Source organism: Diadema antillarum, unplaced genomic scaffold (assembly GCF_040938485.1).
Source record: "Diadema antillarum isolate AM-2024a unplaced genomic scaffold, OU_Dant_1.0 seq00001295_RagTag, whole genome shotgun sequence".
Taxonomy (NCBI): Eukaryota; Metazoa; Echinodermata; class Echinoidea; order Diadematoida; family Diadematidae; genus Diadema; species Diadema antillarum.
Window position 1 is genome coordinate 65,506 of NW_027272074.1, and position 20,186 is coordinate 85,691.

Below are 20,186 nucleotides of genomic sequence, written 5' to 3' on the forward strand. Positions count from 1 at the left end.
GATTACATCTTCACAAAATTAAAGAATATATCTTTAAAATGCCACTTCAAAACAGAAACACTAACTTTAATTTTCAAAAATGTGTTGCCAATTTCAGGATTACTTATAAATGTTATGATTTACAGGTGTTTGATAATTTTGCAACCGGCATTAAAAAAAAAATAGTGTTGCCAATTTTAGGATGAGTTATAAATTTTTTGATTTATTAGTGTTTGAAAATTTTGCAACAGGCATGAAAATGGTAGGTGACCAAAATGAGGCTAAATTTGATAAGGAGATTTTATTCTCCATAATGAAATATTAACAATGACAGGCAACAATTATAATACAAACATAGAGCATCAAATTACAGAAATGTCATTTCTGGAGCTTGAAGCTTTAATGATAATAAACATGAAGATTAATACAGATGAAGCAGAAGGCATTTCTGCTCCAAAGTTTAGAAAGCAAAAACTAGATGATTAATCAGATAGTGGCTCTTGCAGTACTAACAAGTGTCAGAACACATGACAACTTCAATCAAGCTTTGCTGCAATGTTATTTGCTGAAGTAGTTTTCCATACTTCACTTCTTTCAATGCATTTGCTTAACAACACCACAAAAGGGAGTGCAAATATGGCTATGCAAAATTTGCGGTGGTCAGGAAAAAAAGAATATCAACTCACTTGACAAGTCCTTCTTCAAGATACTCAAACTGCTTGATCACAAAGTTGAGGAATATCTGCATCAAGAGCAACAACATCAAAAAGAAATTGAAGAGAAGACACAGTTACAACTCACAGTGCAACTTACATCAATACGAGAACTCAATATGCAGGCTTTATTCCATAACAAACTTTACGCAATTCCACCAAATGCTGAGCAGCTGAGGCAAGGGTACAAATGACTTTATCCAATTGGTGGTTAACATGGGTATTTGCATTCTATATTTGCCATCAAATTTACTTAAAAGAAAATAAAAACAGAAAAACAGAAAAAAAAAGAAAAATGGACACTTAACAGTGCAAAGTTAGATTTCTACATATCAAGGGACCCAAAGATATTCAAACAAATGATTATTGGACCATTCAAATTTTCTGGACATTTAGAACTGATTAACCAACAGCTGACGACACTAACTGTGTAACAGATGGAAACCATACCTGATCGGAGTCCAGTAGGCAGTAGTTGACCCGTAGCTGGACCAGCTGGGCTAAGAGGTGTAGCACCTGCTGCTGAAGGACCACACAGCTGCTGACGGTGTACTGCTTCAGGGCTCGGATTACCAGCGGCTCAAACAGCCGGATGTAGTTCTGCACTGCAGTCTGCCAAAAGAAGACAAGACACAGGAACAAACAGTGTGACTCAAAGGCATGTACTTGCCACAAGAATGTAAGAATTTGGCTGAATCCTAGTTATTCTTTCACAAAAGTGTACAAATTCAGTGTCAATACTTGAAGAACAGATGCATTCACTTCAATGTAATGACTATGTCTCATTGGTATATATTTTCTGTGAAGTATATTGCCTTCATCTCTTAATATCAATTCATTAAAGGGAAAAAGAAAAACCAAAGACAGATTGCAGATATTACAAGCACAAGAAATATCAGGGCCATTAATGAAACATTTAATAAAATGTACACACATATTGCAAGGAAAACAGGAAATTAATGTCCATCAACCATTTATCATGGCATTCAAACATGGCTCACCTTGTCTTTGCTACTCTTGGAGGACATGCTGGCCCTCCGATCAGCCCGAGTCCTGATCCAGCCAAAGATCCTTGAAAGAGAAATGTTTTTTCCAACTGATCATAACAATATTGGCTAGATTCAATAGCAACTATATCTACTGATAAGATACTATTTCCTAATATCAGTATAATCAATCTATTCTCTGATGTTCTATAAAGTTTATCTTCATGACTTCATATCTGAGTTATCAAATTGATCAAAGAGTGCAACAGAAGAGGAGTATCCCAAGCTATAAAGTGCCTTATGAGAAATGATTCCATGATTTTACTTGCCTTTCTTAAATTGTACAGATCTTTGTAATACCATCAATGCATTCCACTACATATCACTGTTCATTAACCCTTAAGAACAACTTGCTAATACAGCTCACATTATAAGTGGTACAATAGCTCCTACTACTTTTAGCACTACCATTGCAAAAACTGCAACTTACAAAGATAAAATGATTCTCTTAACTCCATTCATAATGCACTCACTCCCAGCAAGTCAGAATGTTCAAAGAAATCAAAGGAAAAATGAAGGTGATACATCCTATGAAGGAATGCTACAGATTATTAATGGAAATATTGCATATCCTGTATTTGTGTCTTTATTGATACATCCAGATGCCCATACTGAGTATTTACCCTGAGACTTCACTCTCCACATCGGGCGTGGTGGTGAGCTTGGGCCCCATGGAGGCCAGACACTGGGTGTACTGAGTGTAGGGAGCGATGAAGCAGTCGTGGTAGAGGCCTGGCTTCATGTTGGAGGTGAGACGGGCCGCTTTGCCCGGCTTCCTGGACAGGTGTGGGGAGGAGAACTCTGGGAGGCTGGCCAGGTTAGTGAAGAACAGGGCCTTCAGCAGCTGTAGAGGCAACAACACGTTGACCATTACCTTCCACTTTTCATTCATCACAACTTAAAACCCTTTGAATGGTGATTGGCACAGAAAAACCCATAGCATTGTACACTTTGTCTCTAGCACAGTAAGGGTTACTTCTTACTTTAATGGGTTTTCTTGGCTCAGATGCAGATTGACATGAATCTCTGCGTATGATGTGAAGTGAAAACTTGCAGATAACAATCTTTCCATGACAGCAAATAAAAACACAAAACAAAACAAAAACACAATTTCACATCATGAACAGTGAGCAACAGAAAAAAAAAACAAACAAACAAACAATACAATGATGATAGTACAGAAGTTGTCTCTACAAAGTTTAGGTAAGTACAAAACATTATAACAACTGAATACCAAGTTACAATTACAGGTGGATGACCTGGCATGTTAACTTAGTATTGTAACTTCCATCAGGAATACATCTTGCTCTTCTAATTCTTTTCCCCCTACATTAAGTTGTGATGATGGTTTTGACATTGATAATTTTACTGCATTCAAACACTTTCAAACCCAGAAGTTATATGATCATACGGTTGATCACTGATTAATGCTTTAGGGAAGAAGCAAATCATATGGCCAAATCTACGTAAGCTTCATTCTGTCATACATATTGATCATCTTCAGACTAAAAATGCACATGAACACTGAATTCACACATAATATGGTGTACACAGTGGGTAAAACTCAGTTCTTCAAGTGAATGAGTGTGTGTGTTGCAGTACAACATGTACAGGAGTGGATACTCACCTGTTCTACACACAAGATGGTCATCGTGGGTTCTATGGTCACACAGGACTTGAGGTATCCAAGGATTTCCTCCACATACTGAAACAAGAGTTATGAAATCATATCAAGATATCCAAGCACTAAAATGAGTCACACGAAGAAAGATTCATTGCTTTAATACATTCCTGAAAACAAACACATGTCACACATTAGTAAAGTAACATTACTAATGATTTATACAGAATATCAATGAAAATCTGAGATCTTATTATCCATCTTTGTTTTTTAGAGTTCACTAAAGAGTACTGTTATCTTCCTGATATAATCTGTACTCAGTCACAAAACCTTGAAACTAACTGCATGTCATATTCTTGGGTTTGAAGAGCAAAATTAGCCTTGTAGAAAAGTCATCGCAGACAAGGGTGAAGATGGCAAGAGCAGAGAAGAATATGCAAGGACAAGGGAAAACTTGTACAGAACATATGCAATTCTGGATCAGGAAAAATTGCGTAGGCAAATAGCTGAAGTAGAGCAAGCACATGAAAATAGAAAATATGGACTGAGCTGGAAGCTCATAAATGACATCTCCGGACGAAAGGCATCTCAGTCTGTCAGGATTCGAGGTGAAAGTGCAGAAAAGAGAGTTGCGACCTGGTACTCACACTTCAAGAACCTCTTGGGCAACCCTCCTGAGCTTCTAGAAAGTAATGAACCAATAACACCTATTTTTAGTGACCTTCCCATACCAGATGGTCCGTTTACAATGAGTGAGCACACGAAGGCTAAAGCAGAAATGAAGAACAACAAAAGCAGTGGGGAGGATGGGGTAGCCACTGAAGTTCTGAAATATGTTCCTGTGGATGATATTATCTTAGAATTTATCAACCGCTCATATGAGGATGGGGACCAGCCGGAACAGTGGTCTACACTTAACATCATCCCAGTACCAAAGTCAGGGGATCTCTCCAAGACTGACAACTACCGTGGGATTTGTCTGAGCTCAGTAGTATCCAAAACATATAACAGAATGATCTTGAACCGTATCAGACCCTACATTGATCCACTGCTTAGGGACTCCCAGAATGGCTTCCGACAGGAACGATCGACTGTAGGACAGATCCTAGCACTTAGAATAATACTTGAAGGAGTGAGAGATAGGAGCCTCCCTGCAGTGATCACATTTATCGATTTCAAGAAGGCCTTTGACAGCATCCATCGGGGGAAGCTCCTAGAGATTCTCAACGCTTATCGCATTCCTGAGAAACTAGTTCGTGCGATTGATGTCATTTACTCCAAGACGCATGCAAAGGTGTGCTCGCCTGATGGAGAGACAGAGTATTTTGAAATACTGGCTGGGGTACTTCAAGGAGACACATTGGCACCCTTTCTGTTTATCGTAGCCCTTGACTATGCTTTGAGGCTTGCCATCAATGGCAAGGAGGAGGAGCTTGGATTTACATTGGTGCCCCGTCAAAGCCGTCGTGTTCCGCCCATAATGGTCACTGACCTTGATTTTGCTGACGATATTGCCTTAATATCAGATACGACTGAAAAGGCAAGGGAGCTGCTATTTGCAGTGGAAAAGGAGTGCAAGAAGATTGGTCTACGGCTCAATGCAAAGAAGACAAAGGTGATGGCATTTAATATCGACGATACCACTATCACAACCTTAGACGGCGCAGTACTCGATGTGAAGAACGACTTCAAGTATCTGGGCTCCTGGATTGCCTCGACAGAACAAGACATCAGGATCAGACGTGGCCACGCATGGAATGCTTTGCACAGTATGAGGAAAGTGTGGAAATCTCAGCTTAGCGACGACATAAAACGGTGACTTTTTGTCACAACAGTTGAGTCTGTATTACTGTATGGAGCAGAGACGTGGACACTTACAGCCAGACAAGAGAAAGCATTGGACGGAGTGTACACACGCATGCTCAGGATAGTCCTTAATGTGTCATGGAGTGACTATGTTAGAAATGATGACTTGTATGGTACATTGCCAAAGGTGTCTGACAAAGTGCGTGAGAGAAGGATGCGATTAGCGGGACACTGTGCGCGACACCCTGAGCTATCTGCGAATTCCCTTGTACTCTGGGAACCTAAACAGGGAACTGCAAAACGAGGAAGACGTAAGGCCACTTTAATCAGTGTCCTGAAGAAGGATGCAGGCCTTGATAGCATTAATGACCTACGGACAGTCATGTTAGATAGAGAAGTTTGGAGGCGCAACTTTGTTTATGGAACCCGAGTTGGCATCGGCTGAAGCAAGTACATGCCCTCGAATAAGTAGTAGTAGTAGTAGTAGAAAAGTCACTGCAGAGGTCATTACATTTATTCTAACTTCTCCAATTATGAAACAAGCTCTGCAGATAAGACCTTACCTGCCCAACTTCATTGATGGATGCTAACTCCAGCACTTGCCCTAGACATGAGAGAGCCATTTTCAGGAGTGAGCAGAATTTGTCTGGCCTACTTAGCTCCAGTGTGACCTGTTTGTTGGTAAGACGGAAAAAGAATTTAAAAGGTTAACAATGCCAAAATCCAACATACAAAAGCTGCACTGTTTGTTTAATTTTTAGAGTGAGGCAAGATGTAAGGCTGTGACCTGCTAATAAGAACTAGAAATGTCGCTACAGCGACTGGTTATACCCCCGTCAAACATCATTTCATAAGCTTTGGTCAAAACAACATTTGATAAGCTTTGGTCAAAAAACTGAGGAAGTAGTTAAATCCGCAAGATCTTTCCTTGATCTTCTGCCATTAATATGTCGTTACCATGGCAACGTACTTTCGGGTACTGTCGAAAAATGCGTTTTGCACATCTACAACCAAAGGCACACGTCTGTACCAAGTTTCATGGAAATTGGGCAAAAACTGAGGAAGTAGTTTGCAACACAAAATTTTCCATCATTTTGGCTCATAATATGTGAGCTGTTACCATGGCAACATACTTTTTGTCACTGTCAAGAAATGTGTCATGCTGACCTATATCCTAAGACAAACATTCAATATGAATTCCATGAGAATTGGAAGAACACTGATGAAGCAGTTTTGCCATGAAGCATTTTGCCCTATATTTTACCAATAACATGCCGTTACCATGGCAACGCACTTTTTGTCACTGCGGAAATATGTGTCTTGCACATTAACATATTCAGATGAACATCTGTACCTAATTTCATAAAAATTGATCAAAAACTGTGGGAGGAGTTCGCGACGCAAGATTTGTACCCATTTTTGCCCATAATATGCCATTACCATGGCAACGTACTTTTGGGTACTGTCAAAAAATACGTCTTGCACATCTACAACCCAAGGCACACATCTGTGCCAAGTTTTATGGGAATCGGTTGAAAACTGAGGAAGTAGTTCGCGACGCAAGATTTGTACCCATTTTTGCCCATAATATGCCGTTACCATGGCAACGTACTTTTGGGTACTGTCAAAAAATACGTCTTGCACATCTACAACCCAAGGCACACATCTGTGCCAAGTTTTATGGGAATCGGTTGAAAACTGAGGAAGTAGTTCGCGACGCAAGATTTGCAACGGACCGACCGCCCGACCGACCGCCCGACCGCCCGACCGACCGCCCGACCGACCGCCCGACCGACCGCCCGACCGACCGTCCGCTGATTCCTATATACCCCCTTCAAACTTCGTTTGGCGGGGGTATAAATATAAAATAAGGACTAACAATGACAGATATCTGACACAAACACACTACATTTTTCGATCTGAGAGAAAGCATAACGTTTCATCATGAAAAATTACTTTGTGCAAGCCCTCTACATGTATGAAAATTTCCCATACAGAGATATTTAGTTTTGTTAATTCATTTTAATATGTCATTCTGGGTTTCTAAGACTCCTAAATAGCCGGTAACACTGCCTTCCCAAGGAAAGAGCTGTGCCTTGTTACACTGAAGCAGGAAAGAGAATCTGGCGGCTCATTTCTACCATTAATACCTTGTAATTTTTGTAGGCTCCCCTCAAGACCTCATAGATCCTCATATAATGAGCCTGCTGGTAGAAGGAGGCAAAGCTTGACTTGGTGGATTTCTTCTCTTCAGCAGCCTCTGTCTTGTCTGGAAAATAATGCACAGAAATACAATCACCAAATTAAATTCAGACACAGAGACAAGTGCTAATGCGTATGGAAGATTTTGCAGTATGAATATAGGAATGACAGCAGTTGGATCAAATATGAAACGGTATCATTTGACAGTCCTGTTTGACTTGACACATCAGAACAATGCATTCGGTACTGTACTGTACTGTACTGTACTGAACTGTACTGTACTGTAGTACTTCAGCAAGTCTTAATTTCGTACAAGTCGAGATTAAATTCATGATCATACAAAAGTACAAAGCACAAATGAGGACAAAAATAGAGCTCTTATAACATACGTGTCATGAATGAACTAATATACAGCCAGCCACAAGTCAGAACAAAACATTTGGGAATTTGCATTTTACATTCTATCTGCATTCAAAAACACCTACTTTTGCTTTGTTTTGTTTTGTTTCTTTGTTTGTTTGTTTGTTTGTTTGGTTTTTTGGGGGGAGGGGGTCCTTCTTTCTTTAAACAACGCATGGGACACATTGATCACTATGTGTTATTGGAAATGACTACTTAATGTCTTACCTGGAGTTGGTTTGCTGGGGTTTTGGGGCGTGGCTGGGGACTGGTCGGGCGTGTCCTTGTCTCTACCTAGCTTGCTCTTCCTCTTGATGGGGCTGAGGGAGGGGCCAGCTGGCAGGGAAGGCAGGGCAGTCTGTAGTGACACGGAAAGAAACATGGAATAAAACCAATGCACTAGGATTTAATGCTACAGAACAACTGCAGAGATTTGGAATACATATTCTCCCTCTTCGTATGGCATGATGTGCCTGGTCAATACCGTCTGCTGACTATTGCTAGTCACCTGGTGCGAACCTCAAGGGATCAACATCATTTGCCTGTTTTTCATGTGAGTGATGGATCACTTCATGGGATTAGCACCCTGCTCTTTACAACGAATGAATGAAGCGAGATCTTTTATGTGTGTGAGTTGTGACTCCCTCACACACAGGACCTCCACTTAATATTCTATCTGAGGGACAGAGTGTCTCTGTCTCTTATTAGAGGGGATGCCATGATTACACACAACATTGCTCAGACAGACTCACTGGGAATCTGACATGAGCCATTATCTGCGAGGCAGAAGCACTACTGTCTGAGCCACATGATAAGGCAAATTGAAATGATAAAAAAATATAGTTAAATATATAACAGTGATACACCATTTGCTTATTGAATGATAAATAATGAACAAAGTCTCAAACATATACAAACAAGACAAGGGAATATACTACATCAATGGCATCATGTCCAGAAGCCTGTGTCTACATTAGGTTTTAAAAATCTTAAAATATTGACCACATTAAAAAAAGTAAATAGTATGTCGTAGTTTATCTACTAGTACTTTGGCAACAACATTTCCTTCATCATGCTGCACTAACAGTAATCTGTGAACAAATCTGAATTGAACTAAAAGTCATCATTTTGGTTCATGTATTAAAAATAAGACCGGAACACTAAATGACTACAAAATGATTTTCTCAATATCCTTGAGTTGTATTTTTTAAAATCATCAGTATGCAATAGATAATTCCTGTCCTATTAGAAAGATATAGACATGCTTTGAACACTTATTATATAACTAATGACACACAACATTAGAAACATTGGAGATAAAAGAAACCTCAGACAAAACATGAAAACACACACTACCTGAGATTTGGGCGGACCTGGTTGGTTGCCTTCGATCACATGACTGAATATGCTAATGAGGCGCACAATGTGGAGGACCACCTGGTCCACGAGAGGGACCAGGAGGCGATTGCGGAGACACTGCCAGCTCTCCCCACCGGACTCCGCCTCCTGGGAAGAAGGCATGGAACGCTTGACTCCGGAGTTGCTCTTGAGTGAGTTGGCAGCAGCACCTGTACGGATGTAGATTAATAACAGTGCTCTGGTTCACTTTCACCCATCGCATTACCCTAATCATCATGTTTGTGTAAATCTGCTATGTCAGAGGGTGACTTGAGGAATCTGAGGGTTAAAGGGGAAGTACACCCTGAAAATTAGTTTGTGTCAATAGAAGCAGAAAATTAGAGGAACAGGACAGTGAAAGTTTGAACACACTGTGATCACAACTAAGAAAGATATGATTTTTTTTTTTCTGAAACGGTGACCAATCAAACACAAATTGGCAATTTTGTGAAGTCACATGTGAGCTCACCCCATTTCTTCTGTACTATAGAATAAGGAATGCTCATTTGAATAAGGAATGTTCATTTTTCCATCACGGAAGTTTTCAGTTATAAGTTATTGTATACATTTTTCTATACAAACTCTGCATCAAGGAATATATTCTGTCACCAATAACCAAAGAAATAACAAAGACTTAATAGAATTTTATGCACAGGGCTAATGAAAGGTGAGCTAACATGCTGCATCACAGAGTTGTCAAATTCTGTTTGAATAGTTACCCCTTCAAAAATTTTACCACTTTCTTTAGATATTCTTAATCATATTGTTTGAGAATGTGGCAAATTTACCCTTCAAAATGTGGATAACATAGTGGTCAACAGGGGCTCACCTAGAAGCATGTTGGTTGCGAGTTGAAGCATGTCATGATGCACTGCCATATCCAGCATGGTGACCGAGGAAGTCAGCAGCGAAGTGATGATCGGTAGACTGCCACAGCCTGTCCCTCCGGCCAGCTCCTCTGCACTGACCCCACTCCCCGTGCTCCCTATACTGCTTGACCGGGTCAGCGTGCAAGGACAAATAAAGATACTCCACTAGACTCCACTCCCATATCAGACCACCAAAAATTTGTGAGTGTGAATATTGTTACTGCTTCAAGATTGAGGCTAAAGTCTTCAAGGCTAATCTAAGTATAGTCTAAGGCCAAATTTGGCCAAACTACTTTATTTCATGGCCAAATTTCACATCAGTAATACAAGTAAATATCCCCCTATATGAAGTATAATCATTCATGAATATGTACCAAGTGTCATGGAAATTATGTTTATGCCTCAATTCAGTGATTACTTTGTTAGACTTGTAAACTGTAATTATAGTTAAAGTATGTAGCATTTGAAGCCCTTTATCATACCTGCCTGTTTTCACATAATCATCAGGGTTTGTGATAATTTTCAAGTCTTAATTGATTATCTAATTTGTATTTTTCTCTCTCTCTTACTTCCAACAGTCTCAGTATTATATGGTCTTTAAAGCAGTTATCATACCAGCCAATTTTCATATAGATATCATGGTTTATTGTATTATTTCTATGCTTTGTGTCATGTTCAATTTCCTACGTTTTTCTTAATTTTTACAGGCCACTAAATTTCACTGATTTCATTTTTGGACCACCAAAAAATTAACTTTCAAGATCTTGGTGGCCCAAATGTGCCACCAGCAAAAATAAGTGAGTGTTGAGCCTTGCTATATCAATTCATCCTGATGTTCATCATTTTAAACTTCAGTCTGTGATATTGATATGCAAAAATTTTTTTCTATATTTCAAAGTCCAATAACAAGGTTGCAACCTTAGCTGTCAAATGTCACAACAGCTTTTTCATTCAACTTCATCTGCATGGGAAAGGTTGCCAGGTAGGTATCTTGGCTACTATGATAAGAAGACACCCTATTTTTACCTTGTCCCAGAGCCGCTCTTGTAATTTAGACTACTCTGTCGCTGCAGCTTAGGATGGGAGCCCTCTTGAGTTGACAGGGTGGACAGGTTCTGTGAGCAGCCCCATGCATTCGGATGGCTTGTTATGGGGAATGCCACAGACAGGCATGCCAGAGCACGCACACAACCATACTGGAGGAAGAGAACACAGGCAAATTAGAATAAATGAGTGGGGAGAGGGAAGTCTTTACATTGTGGGTATTATCATCTTTCACTATCAATATTGGAAGAGAAATATATTATCTTTGCTCAGAGCTGTTTAAGAGAAATGGAAGGATCTTCAAAACTTCATTCCATCTGTTAACATCATTGAAACAAATATCTTACTGGAAGGAAAAAAAAATCAGCAAATAGGGCAATGGTGAGAAGAAAAAAAAATTAAACAAAGATCGCACTGGAGATAAAGACTTTGGCAGATGGCAAAATCTTCCTTCCATACACAGCAACATGTCATCACAAATCATACGGAGGAAAATCTTTCTTCTCTTGAAGAAACTATATAGTCTGATAAAGTGTTTGTTTGTTTGATGAAGCAAAGTTACCTGGCAGTTTGGCTACAAAGTCAGCTCATATATATTTTGACAGACTGTTGGCGAGCTTCAATATCGAACTCCAATAAATTAGCTTTGCTGATTCCAACATCCACTCACTGTCTTGTGACGCGAGTTTGAGTTGCTCATCGTGTCGAAGACGACCGCCACCATCCTGGACAGGGCCGACTCAGAGAAGGACCCCGCCGCCCCCTCCTGGAGCGGCCACTTCTGGAAGACGGTCAGTTCCTCCATGGTGGCCGTGATGGCCGGAGTGTAGGGCTGCGGTTCCCTCATCACTGGCTCCAGGTAGCGGGCCACATGCTCCCTGGCCAGGGCTGAGATGGAGCCCTGGTGGGGGTGGTCCACTGGATAGAACAGCCTGGGGATCAGCCTACAGGGGAAAGTGGGGACACAGAAGGAAAGGTATGACTGATTTTCCTACTCCACAATTTGCCATACCTCCACTAAATCCTTGTCTAAGAGCAGTTTACTAATCAAACTTTAATGTACTTATTGGAATACAGTCAGCAGATATGTGTCAGAAATCAAATAAGTGTTCAAATTCATGAAATTCTTCCGTCAAGATGTTTTTATTGCAACTGATTGACGAATCTACATTGTACGAACTAAATATACTTGTATACATAAACTTATTTACGTTGATGTAGGGCAATTTATCAATCAGTTGCAATACAAGTGTGCTGTAGACAAGATACTTCATAACAAGTAGAAAGGATACAGTATATCCCGTTGACCAGAAAAGCCTGGTAAGAATATTCAGTTTATAAGGGAGCTTAATATTTTTGCAACACGGACATTCAGAGGAAAAAAAACTGTTCTGTGTCAGAGCAAAATTGCTTATCAAAATCAATCTTAAATCGTCTGAGTCTTTACGGTCGGTTCTGGGCCATTTTTGCATCTGCTCAATTCATGAGGCAGAGAGCTACTTGATGCAATGATCATATGGGGGCACCATTATACTTTTGTATAGGCTGCGTTTTCATGAAATCTAAAGCTACTTTACAACACGATGCAGGGAGAGAGGAGAACGGCCAATGCAATCGGCATCTAAAACCATGTGTCAAATCTAAAGCTCCCTACTGTGTGAATCTACCACTACAGTAGTGAAACGATAAAACGCCATTAATATAGTTGATGTTTCATTATTTTGCACCACATTGAATTAAAGGACAATCTGAATATAAGGGCTAATACTAGTACCTATAAAAGTCAGTCCAAAGCAGATATGAGAAAGAAATGCATGACCATTACAGTGCAAATGTTAACAATCCTACATCAAGCCCTCACACTTACTTGACTAAAGCATCACTGGCTGCTGTCCTCACTCTGCCGTCCTCACTCGACAGAAACCTGAGCAGAATCTCCAGGACTGTCTTCTGTACATCATCCTTCTGTTGTTGTCGTCATTATTTTGATGAGATAGAATAGGATTTGAATAAGAATGACATAAATGAGAGGGAGGACCTAACACGAGGACAGCGATAATCAATATGAAAAGAGACAATGCATGGCCATTTAAACGAATGCAGTGTATTGAGTTATGCAAAAGCATCTTCACAGAACAGTGCATTTTGTTCTTCCATCTACATGTACGTCTGCAATACAGCCATAAAAGGACCATAACAGGACATGCTATCCACAATATTAAATTCTTATATACAAAGGCATACCTGGTATATCAAAATCTTTGTCATGCCATTTTGCCCTTGCAATATTTCTAGATTTTGTATCTAAATCACGATCAGAAAATAATTGTAACGCACTGTGATGCAATGAAATTGAGATTGAGAGATTAGATTTCAGAGTCGACTCTAGGTGTTTACCTTGAAGACGAAACCCTTCTTTTCTTGCTCAGCCTGGCGTGTCTCAAGGAAGTGAAGCAATCTGTGTCATTTAAGAAAGACGTGCAAGTTTAGTCCAAGCAATAATCTAGGCATCTTATAAGATATACATGTAGATATATTGCAATATAGGAAGTTAGAAACCTGAATTACAAACTATACCTCTTTATGTCACCTTGCTGTCAAACAAACCCTAATGTTACTGAGCAAATTGAACCATTAAGGATGAGCTGCTTTTTCTACGACACACATTTCCCATAAACACCTGCTCGAGTACTGAGTATACTCAGGACTCGTCTTCAACAGGTTAACATGAAAAGTGGAGAACAGAAGCAGGTATTACCATATATACATCAAGGAATATCCCGATTTTTAGTCATGTCTTCTACTTTTCAGGTGAACACCACATGTCTTGAACACATCATTTCATTAAATAGGGTACCATTTTAAATCATTTGCGGTTGTTCACCGACTTTCAAAACCTTTCAACATAAAAGCTCCCTCTTGCTCAGTTTTTCAACAGCTATTGAAGCTTCTACTGGTTCAACAATGCAGGACATCCTTGAAAGTACGCCAGGCAGGTCCAACGTACTAGTATTTCCAATTACAGAAAAGTGCTATAAAGATATGTGAATATTCCTGAGGTTCACAAACATTGTGGTGGTAAGAATTTACTTTACAATGAATGACAACACTTGAATCTCCATGTACCAAATTTCCTGTAAATTGAACAGAGACCTAAATAAAGCAAATATTTTTCACGTCATTCAGTGTCAAAGAAAATATACTCAACAATGACTAACCATTCAAGAACTATATCATTTCAAACAGCCAAACGGACAGCTGGAGAGACCTATACTACATGGATTTGTGATGTTCATTTGGATCCCAAACTGAAGCTGGATACTCACTTGAAATCAAAAGTACTGATGAGGTCTAGCAGTTCTACCTGAACCAGCCAATACGTCGTCCTGGTGAGTTTCATTAGTTCGTAGGTCAAGGCAAGGCCAAGGTTACCGTGGCAACTCTTGCATAGCTCTTGAAGACAAAGCTGATGAGGGTAGTGAAATACAAAGGTGCCGTTAAAATGAACTGTTCACAAGAATGATTAATTACTGATTTTTAATGTTTGTCAATGGAGATACATTGTACCAGTTTTTGCAACCCCAGGAATGATACACCAGTAGTTGCAATTAATGCTATATGCACACCATGTTCCCGGTGGCCATGGCAATCACTTTTCAGGCCACCATGGACAAAACAGAATGTATGTGAGACAATGCAGGATGATGGGATGGGCAAATGTGACAAGCCGTGATTGCCGTGGATGCTGTGTCAGATTTTTAAACTGTCAAAAAATTTGCCACAGCAGTCAAGGTGCAGATGAGAAGTAGGCCATAAGAAAACTTTGAGGCAGTGTGTAGTGGGAGGCGACAAGGAAGTATGTGTAGTCTAGTCTGACCAGACACCGTGAGAACAGTACGTGTCTGATAGCTATATGTTCATTGGAGTGAGGATACCCTCATAACAAAACAAGATCACAGAGAGAGGAAAAAAAAGGAGAATTTCTCACTTGCCAAAGGTGCACAATGTTTCTGGTGAACGGAGCCTGTCGTGGCCGCCAAAACATGGCGAAAACGTAGCAATAGCAAGAAAAAAAGTTACGACGGCATATAACTGTGGCATAGCACTGCTTTACCTTGGCTGCTTGACAGAGAGTTCTTGCCGTGACAGAAGACTCATCAGTGACAGCTGATGAGATGAGGGACACCAGGTAGTCTATACTCATTGGCTCTGTCACAAAAAAAAAAAAAAAAAAAAAATTAGAGATGATCGAGAAAACATGGGTTATCATAATCTAAATTCAACTCTTGATTTAAATGCCTTTGTTCTGGTGGCAGCTGTTTCTAAAACCTCAGTTTTCCTTGCTGCCTCAACATTCTATCACATTTTTGACATCAATTTGCATTAACATATCTGTACTTATGAGTGTATTGGATTTTTTTTTTATTAGATTGAGGGGAATAAATATGAATATGAATATGGAAATTTAATTGTTTTGTTATTTTTTGTTCAATTACATTTTCATGGTTTCACAGATCTAGATCTCTAATTTTACTCCTTTAATTGCTATCACCATATCATTGTTTTCTTGGAGGTGAAATCACCTTTAGGATCACATTAATGAGGCCTCAGATGTTCTTATAAAAGATCACAAACTAACTGAATGAATTATTGCAGGCAATATCTACTGTATCACTTTATCTACTAAACAAGTCACATTCACTAAACTACAACCATTGATAAATGCAAGTATGCAAATCCAAGCACCCTTTTTAATGTTATAATATGTGTGTATGCACATGTATGTGGGTATGACAGCAAATATTTATAAACAAGTTAAAAACTGCATGTATATATTTGTGTTGTTTGATCAACATGTCGAAATTCAGAAAGCTGGAAAAAAAAAATACAGTGCACCCCCGTTATAACGAACAAGCTTATAATGAAATTCCGGTTAATACAAAGTAATAATTCAGGCCGCAACATCATCCACTCTGTTTTTTTATTGTTTATTTGTTTGGTTATAACAAAATTTTCATACAGCGAAAGAAATTTCTGGCCCCATGGACTTCCTTATAACGGGAGTCCACCATATAATTATGTGAATGATTAGGAAGCAAACTAGCAATATCAGGATAATTGTGACAGAAGGTAGTAAGTTTTGTGGACTCACCCGAGTTTGTTTCCTGACACAACTGCCAGCACCAGTCACTGAATTCATAGTCGGACTCCATCAGCGATGCTCTGACGAGCTGACCAGCCAGCAGAAGGGTCTGTCCCCTCAGCTGGGGGTCCGAGTGGTCAATGTACAGCAGGAGGTCTCGAAGGAACTGCTCGTCTGCAGGAAGAAATGAAAGATTGAGGCGAATTAATACCGAGAGTCAGATCTGCCTACAGGTACCACTCTCAGTGAAGGAAATTTTAACCATGTGAGGTATAAAGTATGTAAGTGGCCGATATTCAGCATAACACAAAATGGCCACTATATACAGTACAGGGTCTTCACCATGCTCAACTGATTCCCTGTAAGAACATAAATCACTTGACCACATTAGGTAGATGGTCACTAAAACAGCTTATAACGACACTTGTTAAATGTTGTACTCCACAATGTGAACTGTAGAAATATGGCATAAGCAGCAAACATATATACATGAAAAATGATGCATTAATTAAAGAATAAGTTTAAAATTAGAAATTTACTTGTGGAACAAGCTGGTTGCACCTTTACAGTAAGACTCAAAATATCATTCCAGCTTCAGCGTGTTACACTATTATATCACGAGTTCACAAAGCATAAAAATTCATATATGCATCATCAACATTAAAACACTCATCAAAAATGCAAATGCTTGACCACTGCCCAGGGCACTCACTGTGGAAGAATCAATATCTCTAGTCCTTTTTTTTTTCTCACAGAGTAAAAACAGAATGGTCAAACTACTGCAAAGAAAAAACATTGAGAGAAGCTCAAGCTGGTATCTGATATTCTATGCTGCCAATCAAATAGGGTCAAGCTGGGGTCAAGCCGGGTAAAGCCTGGGTCAAGCCTGGGTCAAGCCAGGGTCAAGCCGCTCAGGCAGTCGAGTTGGGTCAAGAGAGCCTCACCTGCCACACCCTCCTCTCCTTCCGCTGCCTCCTTGAAGAGCCTGTCAAAGAACACCCTTGGGTACATGCCCACGATGTGACCCGCACAGCCCATGGCCAGCACCTTCACGCTAACCCGCGTCTTCCGGTCGGGGACGAGACACCCCCGGTAGCCAGTCAGGAGGAAGGAGCCGGCGAGGAGGCGCAGGAGGTGGCGTAGCGGAAGGTCCTCATCCGTGTAGGATCCTGGTAGAAGGAGAGAAACAGATACACCATTCATACAAGACATTGACAGCACTCAAGGAGCACTCCTAAATGCTCTAAACTCTGTATGAACATTCTGAGTGGCTCTGAAGTGCTAAAAGGTATGCCCCTCTCAACTTAGTTCATAATCTACAACATTACAATGAAGATGATTACAAAAATATTACCCTAATGATTATACCTTTCATGCAGACAGAATTGGTAACTGTTACATGCAAAGAAAAGATACATTTGACCAATCACAATCATTAAAATCTACATGACAAAAATATGTATCATCACTAACAAAAACAGGCAATAGTTAAATACTGATGAATGAAAATGATGTTAAAATGCACAGAAAAGAAGAGGTAGCATTCATTCATTCAGGGCGATTCTGGCTCTGCCCAGACTCACCAACGTCGCCAACCCTATATTTCACTTCCACGTCTGGTGTTCCTTCATCCACCGTGACTGTTCTCTCACGCAGGGGACTGACATCCTCCCTTCCCTCAGGACTGTCCAAAACCTCATCACTAGAGGGCGACGTGGCCATGTACCCATCCTCCTCCTCTTGCACTGCATCTTTCTGGTTCTCCTCCGCCTTGAAACCACTCTCAGGACCGTAGGCACCATCTTCTTCCATCCCCCCGATGGCAACGTTCGTGTATTCTGACGTGCCGTCGTCTACTACTATTTCAGAGGTCTCTGTTTCCGCAAAGCTGGTCGTTCTCGAGTCGCCGAATCCGGACAGATCGCGGGAGGATCTGTCCGGCTGCGACGTCTCCGAGTAGAGAGAAGCAGGGAGTGACTCCAAGCTACCGGTAGAGTAACCGGCAGATGTTGGGGTTGAGACCAGTCCAGATGATGTTTCAGAAGACGTGGACTGAACGGATGTCGAGTACTGATCTTCCTCAAGACCAGAGTCGGGAGCAAAGCTTGCACTCTCCTCAGAATCTATGTGACACACAGTTTAAAAACAGCATGTTTATATCAACGGCATTATTCTTCATTATAGGAATAACCACGACCCTTTCTATACCCATGCACCCAGCTGTGACCCATAGATTTCCATTTCCTCTAAGTTCAAAGCCTAAAACTAAATATTCATTGGCTTAAACAATAATCATTACCTGAAATCAATGCACTCTCATCACAGAGTAAATTGTAATAATCATATCAAATAATCTGTGAATGACAAAAAAGTGTACATCAGTACACCAGTGCTTTCATCACTTTTTACCTTTGAATCACATGACAATGATTTGTTGGTTAAAAAGCCGAACATTACAGTCTACTAGATTCTGACATATTTGATATCCTTTTGCTCCTAGTATCACAAGCTACCAATTTCAATTTTCATTCGTTCGATCCTTTGTTCATGCATTCATTCATTCATTCATTCATTCATTCATTTTCATTCATTGATTCATCCATTCATTCATTCAGTCTTTCTTTCTTTTACATATCTATCTATGCTTTAATAAATTTTGCTAGCACCAATCCACCCAGATCTCACCAGTGGTAGTGCCTGCTGGACCATCTCCCTCCTTGGGTGATTCTTTCCCTTTCTCCTCATAAATGCTGACCCTCGCAATGCCCTTGCTGGACATAAGAATGTCCAGGAGTGGTCTGGGAGGCTCTCTCAGCAGCTGCTGCAGTGCTTCCAGCGTGGCGGTCACCACGTTGTGGTCAGCGTGCCGAGTGCAGTGGACCAGGTACTCATAGATCTGTGAAAGTACGTACAAAAATCTTTTTGAGCTTTTCTAAATCATGCACTTCACAGCCACACATCAGAACAAACAATACCTGCCGTGGAAATAATAGTCTTGCTACACCTGTGATAGTCAGGGTATTCTCTTCAGTGTTGCCATTGGTATACCACGGTCCCTGCCACTATAATTCCTGTAGTATTGGAAAGTATCCACTTTTCATATACTTGGGTCAAAAGGAATACTGTCAGCAAAATATTTTGTTTAGAGATGAACAAACCAAGCAAGATTTGAGCCCACTCTCCCACAGCATTCCTTCAAAATTGTTGCTTTTAAAGGGAATCCCCAAAACAGAATTTCTTTTTGGTGACTTTAGTCAAGTATCTCTACTAAGTTTTTAGACATTTGTGCCAAGCGGCAAAAGAAGCACTCCACCATGCAAGTCAATTTGCTGAACAAAGCACGGTATAAATAATAAAGAGATGGTATAGCTTTGGTTGAGATGGGAATTCAGGTTTAACTTTTTTGCGAGATAATTAGAAACCACTTCTATCAAATATCAAAGAGCATTCAATTCTAAGAGGAATTAAGAATAAAGATGGAACTAATTGATAACAAGAGTTTCAGAGATTTTACCTCATCAACCTCCCTCAGAAGGGGTGTACCCACGATAGTGTTCACCTTAACCCTAACTAGGCCAGGCTATTTAGGTAGTTGATAGAGCCGGGGGGGCTCCCAGGCCCCCCCCTCCAGATCTCTGCTGTCGACCGCGTGATCGCGACGAAAACTGGCACACACATTGCCTATGATGTAATCTAAAATACCATGAAGTTAATTTTTCAAAAAAAAAAAAGATCATTTATGCTAAATTATGCTAATTTATGCAGGATGATGCATAAAATCAGACTATTTAGTATAAATCACAAAATAAAGCTCAAAACAGGCACATTTTTTGTGTTAATATTCTTTTTAGTGTCCTTACCAAATGTAATAAAAAAAATTGTGATATCAGAAAAAATTCTTAAGTATTTTATTGTTTTTTTGAATTTCTTATGTATTTCGTTGTTTTTTCGACTGTATGTTTTTCA

General features: G+C 40.0%; 1 protein-coding gene across 1 annotated transcript in view; it reads right to left on the reverse strand.

The window, feature by feature from the left end:
• LOC139708046 (huntingtin-like) overlaps positions 1-20,186 on the reverse strand; it is an 81,027-nt gene that overhangs the window by 35,748 nt on the left and 25,093 nt on the right. Inside the window, exons 9-28 of the mRNA XM_071620034.1 lie at positions 18,906-19,116; positions 17,804-18,343; positions 17,165-17,389; positions 16,230-16,394; positions 15,192-15,286; positions 14,404-14,543; positions 13,475-13,535; positions 12,945-13,042; positions 11,748-12,021; positions 11,060-11,229; positions 9,994-10,154; positions 9,123-9,334; positions 7,995-8,124; positions 7,316-7,434; positions 5,729-5,836; positions 3,366-3,443; positions 2,362-2,582; positions 1,694-1,763; positions 1,143-1,304; positions 666-721 (exon numbers count right to left, since the gene is read on the reverse strand). Coding sequence (XP_071476135.1) covers positions 666-721; positions 1,143-1,304; positions 1,694-1,763; positions 2,362-2,582; positions 3,366-3,443; positions 5,729-5,836; positions 7,316-7,434; positions 7,995-8,124; positions 9,123-9,334; positions 9,994-10,154; positions 11,060-11,229; positions 11,748-12,021; positions 12,945-13,042; positions 13,475-13,535; positions 14,404-14,543; positions 15,192-15,286; positions 16,230-16,394; positions 17,165-17,389; positions 17,804-18,343; positions 18,906-19,116 — 3,296 coding nt within the window. The remainder of the gene's footprint in view (positions 1-665; positions 722-1,142; positions 1,305-1,693; positions 1,764-2,361; positions 2,583-3,365; positions 3,444-5,728; positions 5,837-7,315; positions 7,435-7,994; positions 8,125-9,122; positions 9,335-9,993; positions 10,155-11,059; positions 11,230-11,747; positions 12,022-12,944; positions 13,043-13,474; positions 13,536-14,403; positions 14,544-15,191; positions 15,287-16,229; positions 16,395-17,164; positions 17,390-17,803; positions 18,344-18,905; positions 19,117-20,186) is intronic.